General features: G+C 44.2%; 1 protein-coding gene across 2 annotated transcripts in view; it reads right to left on the bottom strand.

The window, feature by feature from the left end:
- The window catches only part of LOC112114288 (pro-neuregulin-1, membrane-bound isoform), a 128293-nt gene extending 114156 nt beyond the window's left edge, over positions 1-14137 (bottom strand). For both annotated transcript variants that reach the window (XM_024210935.2, XM_024210936.2), the window contains exon 1: positions 13504-14137. In XM_024210935.2, the coding sequence (XP_024066703.1) occupies positions 13504-14137 (634 nt within the window). The remainder of the gene's footprint in view (positions 1-13503) is intronic.
- Between the last annotated feature and the right edge of the window lie 347 nt (positions 14138-14484).

Raw genomic sequence — 14484 nt, 5'->3', positions numbered from 1 at the left:
GCAGAAGTAAGGATGGCACAGTACAGTATTGCCACCCTTACTTCTGCGCTGCTGCTGGCAGCGACTCTGCCTTCAGAGCTGGGTGGCCAGCTCACAGCTGCTGCTCTCCAGCTGCCCAGCTCTGAAGGCAGCGCCGCCACCAGCAGCAGTGCAGAAGTAAGGGTGGCAATACTGCGACCCCCCTAAAATAATCTTGTGACCCCACAACTCCTTTTGGGTCAGGACCCCCAATTTGAGAAAGGCTGGTCTCCCCCGTTAAATCTGTATAGGATAGGGTAAAAGCACACAAAAGACCAGATTTCATGGGGGGAGACCAGATTTCATGGTCTGTGACACATTTTTCATGGCTGTGAATTTGGTGGGGCCCTACTGATCATCCATCTTTCCCCCTCCAGCGAGAAAAGAGCATTGTCCAAGAGACGATTACAAGTGCATGGGTTTGATCCAGCTGTACATGTCTTCCCATTTCACAAAGCTCTCATACTGCTCCGCTGATGCGTCGTGGAAAACACTGACTCACGTTCATTGTCGAGGCAATGGTGTATCTACCTCCTTCCCTGGAGATAGCTATGGGCAAAATTCACCTGGGGCACAGAAGGCTGTACAGCACCCTCCACATCATCTAAATCAGGGGTTATCACAAGAAAGTTTTTGGTGGCCTAGAGTGCGGCCACCAACTCCTGCTGGTGGCCACTTCTGACATTTTTTCCTAAAATACTTATAATATATGGAGCTATATCTCATAGAACTGGAAGGGACCCTGAAAGGTCATTGAGTCCAGCCACCTGCCTTCACTAGCAGGGTCAAGTACTTAATTAACTTTAGGAAACAAACAAATAAATATGCACATATACATGTCCAAATCATGGCAATTTATTTATGTAGGGTTTTTTTGTGGACTCAATAATAAAAATAATGTACAGGTGTCTGTTCTTTACTGGAGCTAAACAGAATACAAACAAAATAAGGTGCTTTGCACATTCCTGTCTATTTTATTGTTTCTTTTGCCTTTTAGGCTGCGGTTTTTTTAAGATTTGCTAGCTAGTAAGGCTGCTGCTGTGAAAACTGATACATATATATTTATATGTAGCACTTTTCACAGCAGACTTAGGAGCTAGCTGGGAGGCAGTGAAAAGTGATATTAACAAACATACAAACATCGCTTTTCACAGCAGCTCTGGAAAGCCGGGGGACAAATTAAGCCCTGGATGGAGAGGTGGGTAGGGAGGCCAGGGGTGATGGGGGGGCGATGGGGGGGAGGAGCCCAGGGCTGGAGCCCGAAGCCTCCTGGCTGGGGGATGGACCCTGAAGCCCTGAGCCTGGCGCCTGCCACCCCAGGGCTGAAGCCGGAAGCCCGAGCCCCAGCACCCCCGGGAAGGTGGGGAACTCACACCAGCTGCCTGCTCCTCTGGCATTTGTGGCTGCAGAAGAGGGCAGGGCCCAATCCCGGCTGGCAGCCCCAGGGGGAGGGGCCACTGCTTCCGACCCCCATCACTGCCCAGGAGGCTGTGGCTGCAAGAAAAGCCTTTGGTGGCCGCATTTGAGAAACACTGATCTAAGCACTGCACACAGGGCCCCACGGTGCAAGGAACCACATACCGCTCCAGAAAGGGTCAGCACGCTCCCTCCACAAAGATCCACACGGACATGGAGCTAGAGGCTGCGCTACCATCCCGTGCTCCGTGCCAAACCTTTCTCCTCATCCCTTCACTTCACTCACATAGCGCTCCAGCACTCAGGCTGTATGCAGGCGACGTGGCTCTCACTCCACACGCAGCCGTAGTCCTCCAATGGTTACCTCGCAATCACGGCCGCAACACGCAACTGCTATGTCACAGAAAGAGAACGGGTATTTCGGGCCAGGAATGAGAAGCCAATGATGCTGAAGACAAAAGAGCCTGTTCTCATGCAAAATTTCACTAATAATAAAAAGCCAGAGAAGGAAAAGCTTGGTCCAAGGGATAGGGCACTGGATTGGGAGTCAGGAGACCTGGGCTCTAGTCCCATCTCTGACAATGATGTACTGGGTGACCTTGGGCAAATCATGTCACCTGCTTCCCCTCCCACCTGTTTGTGCGGCTTGTCTATTTAGATTATAAACTCTTTGGGGCAGGGAGTCTCTCATTACATAAGCTATACGAGAGCTGGCTATTATTATGTATACCGAGCCTAACATGATAGAGCCCCGACTGCATCCAGTGCCACCTCAAGGGGCTACTGTGTTACTAATACTAACATTACTAGCACTAAGAGGGAAATTGTTTCTCTGCTCCACCCATTCTCCACATGCTTCCTTTCGAATTCTGCCTTTAGTCTACCGTAACAACTTAACTCCGGTCAGTGGATCACATTCAGTCCCAAACCAGGAGCTACTATCGTCCACTTACATTTGGAAAACATTGCTCTCATGGTTTGGTTTATGTTTACTGTTACTAACAAATGAAAAGTGTCCCCAGACACCGCCATCATCATATCTACATGGTCTGAAATATCAGAGCAAAGGAGAGAAGTCAACTCCCAAAAGATCTCTGTAGAGTCATAATGTTCAAGGCCAGATGGGACTATTATAATCATCTAGTCTGACCTCCCGCAAAACACAAACCAGAGAATTTCACGCAGTGATTCCCACATCAAGTTCATATTTTATGGTTTAAGTACATCATCCCTTTTAGAAAGACATCCGGTCTTGTTTTAAACATTCCAAGTGCTAGAGAGTCTACCACATCCCTTGGTAAATTGTTCCATGAGTTAATAACCCTCACTGTTAAAAGTTTATGGCTTATTTCTAGCATGCATTTCTAGCTTCAGCTTCCAGCCACTGGTTCTTGTTATACTATTTAAAATCTTCTCTTCACGTAGGTACTTTTGGATTGTAATCAAGTCACCTTTTAACCTTCTCTTGAATAAACTAGATTGAATTTGTCAAGTCTTTCCCAAGTAGGTTTTCCAGGCCTTGAATTATCCTTGTAGCTCTCTTCTAATTTTTCGGCTAGTACTCGTACACTGTCCTCATGTGATCCTTGTAAAAAAAATTCACTCACCAAATAGCCATTGTACCTTCCTGTAATGAACTTGAGTTCAGTACCATGCAGCTGTCACACAAAAGCAATGCTGGGCCCCCAGTTGGGTATTCAATACAAAAAGTTCACCCAATTAAAATAGCACACAAGATGATTGGCGGGATAATGGCCAATAGAATGTATATTACTATCCAATTAAAGTGGAGAATATTACAGGAAAAAAATAAAATATAGGAAATTCAATCAACAGCAGATAAAATGGCAGGTATATATGGCAGTTAGCATGAACGAGTCAATATTTACCAGCATAATGGGTCAGAATTCACTAACAGTCACTACTATGAGGTATCTGAGATGCCACAATTATTTTCCATTCTAAGGAGAGGGCATAACTGGATTGTTGGCACATGCTAACTTTCTAACGGCGACAACTCTATTTACATTCTACATGGCTTTTTGAACCGTGACTTATTGAGACTCCATATTTGTCAAGTCTCAGTACAGCACATAAGGAAAATAAATGTTCCTTTTCCTTCTCCTCTGCCCCCATGTTACCAAGTCCTTCTTTGACCAGCTAACCTCCCCACTTAGCAACATAAGGGCTTTTATATTTCATCTGAAACCACGGCTACTACTACAGCATTCTACTTCCTGAGCTTGTTACCACTGGTCTGCCTCCACTCACAGCAGACAAAAAAGAAAATACTGCTTTCAGATTTCACAGTGGCATAAGGGGAATGCGGCAAATGGAAAACTGCTGATTACCGGCAATTAGTAAAATGATAAAGTTACTGAGCAACCTACCGATCCAAAGAAACCTCCATTAATCTCCAATGCAGGGTCAATTTAAAAGCTTGAAGCCCGCAAGAAAGAATGGCTGGAGAAGTTGCCAGCCATATACTTGGACCTGTTTGTTCAACAGCCCATATATTGGCTTTATTGGCCAAAGACTGTTTTATAAAGCAAAGGGGGAATTATATGGTATCTTTCAGTTAACTAGCTTTGAAAAATAGACTCTGTGTACTTCCATATTGATTGTCTCTTTGAATCTGAAATATGGCCTTTCTTTGCACTAACAGAATATATGTAGACAGTCATATATCACTAAAATTACATGGCTGAAGGAGCTACAAATTGAGACTGCTGTTATTGGTAACTTGCGAACGTCTATTAGCACTGTAAGTGAATCGATGCAGGTCTGGACACAAAAGAATGGTTGGATTTGTGAAACTTGGTGAGGTGGCATCCAGAAAGCACAACAACTTGAAATGAAAGGACAGGAAGGGGTTAATAATAAAGAGCCACCTGGTGCTCTGATCTGCAGGCAGAAGGGGCCGCTCTGGGGTCACTTTCTTCTGCGGTGGAGATGCTGTCCATGGGTCTCAGGATCCACGTAGTGCCCGCAGTGGGCAGGCCTGGGATGAAGGGGGCATGCGGTAGCAGAGGCTGGGGAGGTTGGGCCTCTTCCCTTCATTTCGAGGGTGCCCAGCAGAGAGTCTCTCAGACTCATAGTACAGCCAGAGAACATATTGCTTTTACATCTGTGCCCCTTTGCAGAACGTCCTGGAGCCAGCTGTGGCCATGGGAATCCTAAGGAGTGGGGCCAAGGCTGCTGCAGGGGCAAAGAGCCGTGCACTGATCTCAGGGTATCTGTGGGACCGAGGGCCAGATCCTCCCTGCTTTCTTTTACAAGGGAGAGGGGACAAACCTGTCTTCCCTCACTTCTCCTAGGCACATCGTCTCTTCTGTATTCGCCAACATCTTAAAATGCCAACACTTTTCCTGTCCATCTCTCCCTTGTCCATCCACAGCAGGCAGAAGGAGACTTCTCTCCTGCTGTCCTTTGTGCCTAAGTGACCCCAAGCCTCTTTCAGTCCTTCTCATGCCCTCCTCTTTCATTCCTAATCCTCTCCCTAACAAAATACTCACCTAGGAAACCCATTCATCACCCAGAAACTACAATGCCTTCCATCCCTCCCATACCACAACTACACAAGCTACCCGCAACTTACATTGTTTAACGGTACTGGAAGCATGTCTAACACTCCTTGAAGCGTGCTGTGGTATTTTATATGAACTGCAGTAAATAAAAGTACATCAAGAAAGCCTAGAATGTGAGATGTGGGGAATAACCGCCCAAGGGAGCTGATGGAAGACCCCTTGTTCGGGACACTTAAAGTTAGGTCGGTCAGATCCCTACACATTATATTGTAGAGGACAATCCTGCATTTCCTATGGTGGATGCCTTCAAAAACTTCCACTGACATAAACAAAAGCTACATCTGTGAGCAAAGTGGTACCACTTCCTGGAATAGGCAGAGCACACAGAAGGCTATGAGTACTGGGGCCCAATTCTTAGCTACACAAAGGCCCCTTGATAGTGCTCTGGCGATGTTCACGGGCCTTAGAGAGGGTGTTACATTATTTTTACCAGAATGGCAGAAAAGGGCTTTTAGTATTACTGAATTCAGGCCAGTCTGTCTACTAGGCTGCAGTAGGGTGACCAGATGTCCCAATTTTATAGGGACAGTCCCAATTTTGGGGTCTTTTTCTTATATAGGCTCCTATTACTCCCCACCCTCGTCCTGATTTTTCACATTTGCTGTCTGGTCACCCTAGGCTGTAGACACTGAATTACCATAGCCAAAATAACAAACGCACTTAAAGTTGTGAGGTGCTCTCTTACTGAATCTAATTTTGACACTTTCATGTTGACTTTAATCAACACCTTAGAAGAGTCAAGTCATTTCTTTTTATAAGGTTGGTGGTTTCTTTTGCATTCAGAGAGACTTTTGAATGTGCCTGATGTTTTCTACCCCTTTGATGTGTCTAATCTGAAGAATTAATTGACTGGTAAAAGTATAAAATTCCAATCTTTTTCAGGAACTCCAGAACAAAACTGAACCATGTCACTAATCTTACTGAAGATCATAGCTTCATATGCATTACCTGGCATCACACAACTACCAAGCCATGACTGATTTCTTTTCATCTTAAAAACGGAAGAAAAACATGCACTGCCAAAAATACAATACCCATCTGAATCTTCAGAACCCTTTGCCAGCCTGTTCCAGGAGAGAGTACAGTAATAAAAAGAATCATACATGAAAAAGTTTTATTTCATTTAAATAGGAAATACTATGAACTAGTTGATCGTAATAATGTAAAATAGAACTCAAAGGGGAGGTGGTAGCTTCTTGCCACCTTTCCTCTTCCCTTATTCTGGGCTGGCTGGGGCACTGAAATTACATCTAGTGTAACTGTAATCCTCTGGGCTGCTCTAAATTATGCCAGAGGTAGTCAGCCACTATGTCACACATTCAATCCTGTCCCAATCTGCTCCTGATAACCCCCTTGTGTCTCTGACACAGCCCCTGCATGGAGCAGGGAGGGCAGGTAGCACAGGTCAGTTACATCAGCTTTGTGCTACCCAAGGAATCTCCTGTGTCATTTGCACCTTTGGGGAGCTTTCTGGCTGCTAAGGACTGAGCCTAAATGCTCCCTTCTTCACTTTGCATAGTTTCTTCTTAGAATAGATACAGCTTCCATAAACTGACCAGGACTCCCCAAAGAAATATTTCACCTGCACCCAGAAACAGTACAGTACCGACAATCACAACCAATAAATCCATGAAGCCTTTTCTCCTAACACCTCTATGACCTTGATAAAATATGCTTTTCCTACAGGAAGCCCTTCATCACCTGCCATGCTATTTTATCAGGCCTGTCTGCCCTTTTCCGCCATACAGCCAGAGTGGCCTCTGCTCAGGTGCTGTCTGCTGTAGATTGCTATCATATGATCTTTCCCTGAACCAGCTGCCTGAATCGATATTGATTCAGACTTGGGTTTCTGCAGGAAATCTATTGCATTTCCATTAGCAGGACTGCAAATGATTAAACATAGAAGGCTTCATTTATATCATTCCAGCTCCATGTCGCAGAGTAAATGCACAAATACATGTTAACGTGATCTGAGCCAAATTATGCCTTCTTGTCTACTGCTAGGAAAGTAGCATATCCCTTTTTAGAGCCAAAGAATATCATCTGCAATGCAAACTGCAAATATAATAGTGAATTTAAAAGTACAATAGGTGCAGGAAGATAATAATCCAAGTCCCCTGCAGTGAAAATCCAAATTTAGGGCCTTATCATGCCACCAATTTTTAAGCAGTTCTCCCCATTGATCAGAAACTAATGAAGTGCTATGGCCCCAGACAGGAAATCATGATGAATATATACTTACATATATACTTACAGATTATACATTTATATATGGATTCAAATAACAAATACACATGGCTATATACATATATAAAGAGACAAAGATTATTGAAGTTCTCCACGGTAAGAGCAAATACCTAATTTTCAGTGACAAAGGAGGCTTACAAAGATGTTCAGATCAAGAAGTTATAAACAAAAGCAGCCCCAACAAACTAAAAAATGGGTCATTGCAATCACTTCACTCTGAAAAACCCAGAGCATCTTTAGAAGCAAAGGCTTTAGAAATGACTAGAGGCAACACATTTGAATGTTATGAGCTTTACATAACCAAATATTGAGTCAAGCACTGCCCTGAGTTACTTCAGCTACAGTCCAGTGACTTGGGGGGAGGAGGGGTTGCACCAATGCGAGCGAGTGCAGAATGTGGCCCATAGGTTTTAGATCAATTTAGCCTTCTGCACATACAAACTGAATAACTGTTTTTTAATTAATTAATTTCATGAAAAGGGGGAAAATGGGAGCGAGAAACTAAAAAAAGAACCAAAACTACACAAAATGAATAAAATGTGTGATCCTATATGGTGCTATAAAGATTTTATTATTGCATGTTTCGGAAGACCTGAATACTTCATTCATGGCCCTGCTACTTGTAGCTAATATGAACGATCCACATTTATGGCAACCCACCCCGTTTCACACACACGCATGTGTGCTTATACCTTACAGCCCTGTTGTATTCTGGGTATTATTACCTTGATTACCCACGGCTAAAGCTCCTCCCAGCATTTGGATACTACAGTGACAGCGCTTTAGGAATACACAGAGATTGGAGAGCTCAGTATCCAGGACCATCCTTAACCAAACCTGCTTAACAGAGGCCCAGCTACATCTCTCAGGATTTACAATGCTAGGCAGCCAGCCAGCGTCTCTATCGTGCACTGTTGGTTTGGGGTCCCTTTTGAATGCTTTTTCACAGGGACCCTTGTTCATTTTTCCAGAGGTGTAGGGTGTAACCTGTTGTAGATAAATGGGGTAGTCAAGCATATACATACACATGGACATACCAAAAAAACCCCCCTCTATTATCACTAGCTGCTGGAGTAATGGAGGCCAATCAACAGAACAGTCCATGTTTGAGCCGGCACCTTCAGCCTTGCCATTGACTTCACTGGGCATGAGATCAGGCCCCAGCTATTTCAAGACCCATGCTTTGGGAATGGGAGGCCATCTCTTGATCTCCCCTCCTATATGTTTAACCTTCAGGAAATAAACCCCTAGGCTGTTTATCAGCTCTGCCTTTCTGCCCCTCTTACTGAACACAGCTCTGTGCACGACCTCTGAGGGTATGTCTGCACTGCAAAACCCAGGACTGGCCCGTGCCAGCTGTCTCAGGCCCATGAGGATTGGGCTAAGGGGCTGTTTAACTGCAGTGTAGATGTTCGGGCTCGGGCTGGAGCCCTGGCTCTAGGGCCCTGCAAGGTGCGAGGGTCCCAGAGCTGGGGCTGCAGCCCAAGCCTGAAGGTCTACACTGCAATTAAATAGCCCCTTCGTCCAAACTCTGCGAGCCCGATTCAGCTGCAGGTGTCCAACTGCAATGTAGACAGACCCCCAAAAGCATCCCCCAACTTGCACTAGCCGAGAAAGAGAAAGGAATAGCACATCCAGGCCTGTGAGATTACATAATCCCTGCACGGTGAAAACCATTGCATAAGGGAAGCAAGAGGTGGGGGGGGGAGAAAGGGGGGTTGAGATGGCGAGTAGAGAGCAGGTGAAGAAGACAACTCAAATGCAGAGGTATAAGAGCCAATAAGGAAAACGAGAAGAGGTGAAGGAGGCAGCAAAAACAGAAGAGTTAAGGGCACAGAACCCAGAGTAAGGAGCAGAAATGTGGAAAATATCGACAATGTGATGTAAAGCCACTTAAAAGTCAAGTTTTCCCTTCATTTTTTCCCAAACGCTAAAATAGTCCTATTTAGATCAGAAATTATGCCATGGTGCATCAATTATTTTGAGTGGAAAGAGGATTGTTTTTGAGGTAAATGGTCCTGTTCTCAAGTCCGAATGGCTTTTTAATGGCCTGAACACTGAAAATAATCATTTTGCTGACACTTCTCCTGAGCAAAGGAAGAAAAAGGGGAGACAAGTAAAATCTGAGGCAGAAATCAGAGAAATGAAAATCAGAAGAGCTGTCAAAGCCAAGGGCAGACCAGTAACAACAATACGTACAGCTTTCCATCTTTAATGCACAGTGCAAGCGACAGCTAATCCCTGGGAGATAGGGACATATTATCATTCTCATTTTACAAATGGAGAAACTGAGGAAGCGAGGGGTCATTTGCTTGCAGTGATAGCCACTGGCAGAGCTAGCATTAGAATTCATGAGACTTAGTTCCATAGGCTGACCACTTGGCTATGCCAGCTCAGTGTGTGTAAGAGTGGAGACACAAGGAAGAGCCATTCTGCCATGAAGAGCCCAGGTTTTTAGTCACAGTGAGGCAGCACTTCATCCAGAAATGTCAAACCAGGCATCTCAAGTGGCAGAAATGTCAGAAGAGACTAAATCACCTGAGCTGATGGAGGAAAACAAAAATGAAAAGATAAAAAGACAAAGGCGCCGTGTCGGCTGGGCCTGCCTGGGATGAGCTCAAACAGCTCTGCAGTGCCATGCAAGATGCCTGCCGGCAGGTTCCAGATCTTGCACCAAATGATGTGCTCAGCTCTGCTGATATATTAATCTAAGCTGCTCCAGCAAAATGGATTTACTTCTGATTTAAAGTGATGCAACCTGAGAGCAGAATTTGACCCACTTTGCACAGTCAATTACACCCGTGCAAAGGGAGTGTTAAATACCACCAAATCAGAGCAATGGGGCCCATTTCGCTGTTGCCTTGCACCTAATACTGTCCTTTTCACTAGTGCAAAGTCAGAATCTGAGTGTTTTATGGTTACTTTGCATTGAGGCAATTGACTATGCAAAATGCAGGGCTACAAAAACTCAGGCCAAGGTATAAGGAAGTGATGAATCAGACTCTGTGGCTGTCCTGAGAAGCTATAAACCCAGGGCTCTAACTCGAATGTTACTGAGATCTTAAGACTAGCACCACAGCTTTCTAGCTACAATTTATCCTCTACCTTCACTTGCAAATTATCAATTTTGCTCACATGAATAGGTTTAAGAACTTAATTGGTTTGGGCACAATCCATTTAAATGGAAAGCGAAAGCAGCTTAAAGATCTATCAGGAGGGAGGAATAGTTTAGGTATTATGCAGCTATAAACAAAACAATTATTATGAAAACATACCCATTAGAGGACTATGGAAACATAATCATTAGAGTACGTGATGCGTTGCTGCAGGATTGCACTTAAAGAGAAAAAATATAATTTAGTTCCTGCACTGTATTCCTAGTCATAAGATCTACACCTCTTAGACATAATACTATATAGACTGCACCTAAATGAAACATTCACACATAGAATTTAGCTGAAACTGACATGCCTCATACACGTGGACACTTAAAAATGTTTGCTTCTGTTTTCTGTATCAGCAAAGGAAAAATGGCCATTTAAAATGGGAAGCCACAAAGGGAGGAAAGGCCCAATTTCTGTACTGGGAGAACACAACGTATAACAACACAAGGTAGACTGGGCTTGGGACTAACACAGCTGACACAATTACTAGGATTGTCTCTCTCCTGCTCTCTCCCAGATTCCAGGATAAAGAAGCAATTAGCCCTCCACAGACTCTGCCCTTGAAGGGTATAGCTCTAAACAGAATGTGCTGAGTTAGATAGAAAAGGGAAGAAGAGAAAAGGATTCTAAAGTGCCCTGAAGGGTCTGGTTCAGAAATGATACGTCAGTCACAGAATAGGAGCCACTAAGCTCTTACTTAGTCCTGGATGAAAAATCATCAATGCAAAGGGAAAGCTCACATGCTTTTTCTGAATAAATTACCTAGTCATGCCAGAAAAAGGAGAGAGGGTGAGATGCCATAAGGCCAATCCAATTTACAGACGTTACTTCCTGAGACACCAGTCCCAGAATTTTATACTTGACACAACTGTTCATAAAGAATAAAGTTTCAGTGCCGTTTCTTGTTTATCCCTCTAACTTTTGCTGGGCATAACAGACTATGTTCGAAATGCAGTTTAAAAAACCTCAGGCCTCTTTCAGCTCTGTGGCAGATATTGTGCAACCTGCCTTCCCACCCTTATTTCCACAGGGATTCAAGGAACTGCAGCTGCTTGAAGCTTCAGAACTTGCTACACTTACGCTTTTAGGCAGCAGTAAATCTTTCCCACTCAGTGCAAACCAAACAAAATCAATTGCCAACCCCCTCTTGCCTTTCTATCAAGATCTATGTGGAAGTCAGATCCCTTAACACACTTAGTAGATATTTATCTAAAAAAATTAATTCCCGGACAGCCATTTATTTCCCAGCTGTGAGTGGATCTGAATGCAGAGAATGGCTTGTTGCCAATGGCTGCTCACCAGCTAGTCTTTTTTCATTTACTTCAGACTCTGAGTGATCCAGTGAGGGCCAACCAGCTCTTCCATGTTGAATTTGGCAGGGTGGTATGTTGCTGTTTTTCAGAAGCTGCTTTTGATTCCTCCCACCCCCATCCCCACCCGCAAGCCACTGCAGCGGGATGGCGTTCTCAGGTCACTTTGCCAGGTGCAAAGAGGTGGTGGCTGCAGTGACATCTGTCACACCTTTAATGATACTTATGAGATTTGTAAATGATACGGCTACAAAAAGGAGTTGCTGTGCTAATGACTTCTGGGAGGAAAAAAACCCTTTGTCACTGTTGCAAAAGCTGGTCCCAATAACTTAATCCATAGTCGCCCAACTAGACAAATAAAGCTTTTGTTTGACTGCACACCCGTGTTTTCTTATCAGGCTCTTATTCTCAGAAAATGTACTCTCCATCTAACAGCAGGCCATGATGGATGCATTACTGAAGCAAAAGGCTACACAGGGTTATACATTTTTATCTTTAAATTTTCCTTTCAATATTGTTGGAACTTCATTTGACGTTATACTAACTGGGCCATGAGTCAAGTCAATGGAGGTACACCTACGTACACCAGCTGAGGATCTGGCTCATGATATAGTCTAATATAAAACATAACTAACCCAAGATGACTACTGGAAGAGTAAACGGTGCTCCTGATGCAGACATTGAGTCTGAGCATGCTTCAAAGCTGGACTCAGTGGCAAAACTCTCATTGATTTCAACAGAAACAGGATGAGGCCAAGTACATACGAATCACCAAGGCATCAGCCTGCAGTGGTTTAGGAAGGGCACAAAGGAAGGAGACTAGAGGTTCTCCTAAGCAAGCTTACAAAATTTGTTGCCAGTTTTAACCACTGGAGACCTCAATTGTGGATACCTGGCCTGGGCTCTAGCACAGTTACAAGAGTTACAGAGATCACAGGCCGTCCGGCCTAACCTGCTCCCATCTGACAGGTTACAATGAAACATCCAATACATCCTAGTCCAGCAAGAAATTACTTAGATGTTTTACAATGAGCACAGAGAAATTTCTCCAGAAGCTTGATTTGTAAAAGGCTAATTCAGGGCCCCATTCTACATGTATGAGCTCCTTAACCAAGTCATTCTAGCTAAATCAATGAGACAACACTCATGAGTATGGTTTGCAGCGTCAAACCCTTGAGGAGGAAGAAAAAAAAAAACTGTAATGAGCACTGAATGAAAAAATAGCCATAATTGTAATTGCTACATTAACAACTCTGGAATGGCTAGAGCTGCTACAAATGTACTGTAGCCCTGTCTCACTGCACTCACTGACTGCTTCAGGAAGATGGCAGGGACATTTATCAGCAATGCAAGACAAGAAAGAGGAAATAGAAGTGCTTTAGAGACAGGACAATGATATTAACAAATATAGGGGACTCAAAGCAATATGCAAATCAAATTGATCACTGAAATGGCAGGCTAAATTACAAGAAAAAGATACCAATCAAAATATAAATAAAGTGATTCATCCTTTTGTATAATGTATGCAATGAAATAACTTGTGAAGACTTGCCTCTTGATAACTGGTCAGGATATATGTCTTTAAAAAATATCCTTTCTGGTACAACCACCATGTCTATTTAGCAACAGTTTCAGAGAGCTTGTGATCCACCTCTGTACCTCTCTCAGTTTATTCAAACTTAACATGCAATGTCAGATTCAAGGAAAAGATACAGAACAATCAAAGTCCTTTGTGGAAGAAAAAAATTAGCTGCTACTTACAAAGTTTTGGAGCGATTTGGAGATTAGTTTCTGTTGTTTGTGCCTGAGACAGGGTGGTAGCCTCTCTCACCTCAGGCTCCAGCGTGGGCGGAGGGAAGGAAGGTGCGGTGGAGGACGACAATGAAAAATCTAAGACACGGTTATGCGGAGAAGGCAAGAGGAAAGGCTCGGAGGGCACTAGCGAACTATCAGCTTGCACTGTAACTTCAACCTTGGTTTCAGGGCTCGGTACTGGGAAAGGTGAGGTATGCACCACTGAAGGCGACAGAGCAGTAGGTTCCACTGAAATCACTGGGTCTTGCCCTATCCTCCCAGGGTCTAGGTGGGTAGGAGAATCATACTCAAAAATTTTGTCTACAAACACCCACTTGAGGCCAGCAATGCAGAGGCACAGGCTGAGCAGGCAAGCCAGGATAGGGACGATGCAGATCTTTTCAGAGTTGAGGCAGCCCCTCAGTCGCTCTGCCTCCAGGCACACGCAGCAAGTAGCGGCAAGGCCTGCTATCCCCTGGACCCTCCCGTCCTCTGTTTGCATCCCTGACATGTTGTCCTCAGCTGGGAGCCCTTCGAGAGATGCAGCAGGGTTCAGCTGAGTCGAGGAGTGGGGAAAAGCCTCTGCAGATACTTCAGACATATTTAAGCATAAAAATCTCAACCAGCTCACCTCCAAAAGGCCTTAACTCTATCACAGTCCATTATTATGGGCAAAAATCAAATCACCCAACTCTGGAAAAAAAGCATACAGTGGGAGTCAGTAGAGAGTCCAAGTTCAAGAACATCATCTGAACTGGGAGAGGATAAAAATAAAAAACCCCTCTCCTATTAAACAAGAAATAGAGTTGCTTAGTAATTATTTAGCTCCCATTTCCTGGCCACTTTTATAATTCCTTCAATGCCTCTCAAGCCATCCCAGCTCGTCCGAGGGGAGTGTTGGGGGTGGTGCAAGGTGGGAGAACCGCACCAAACAAAGCACAAATTGTT

This window comes from Terrapene carolina, unplaced genomic scaffold, assembly GCF_002925995.2.
Source record: "Terrapene carolina triunguis isolate 2854851 unplaced genomic scaffold, T_m_triunguis-2.0 Scaffold33392, whole genome shotgun sequence".
NCBI lineage: Eukaryota > Metazoa > Chordata > Testudines > Emydidae > Terrapene > Terrapene triunguis.
The sequence above is the reverse complement of the archived record's forward strand: the minus strand, read 5'-3'. Positions and strand labels throughout refer to the sequence as shown.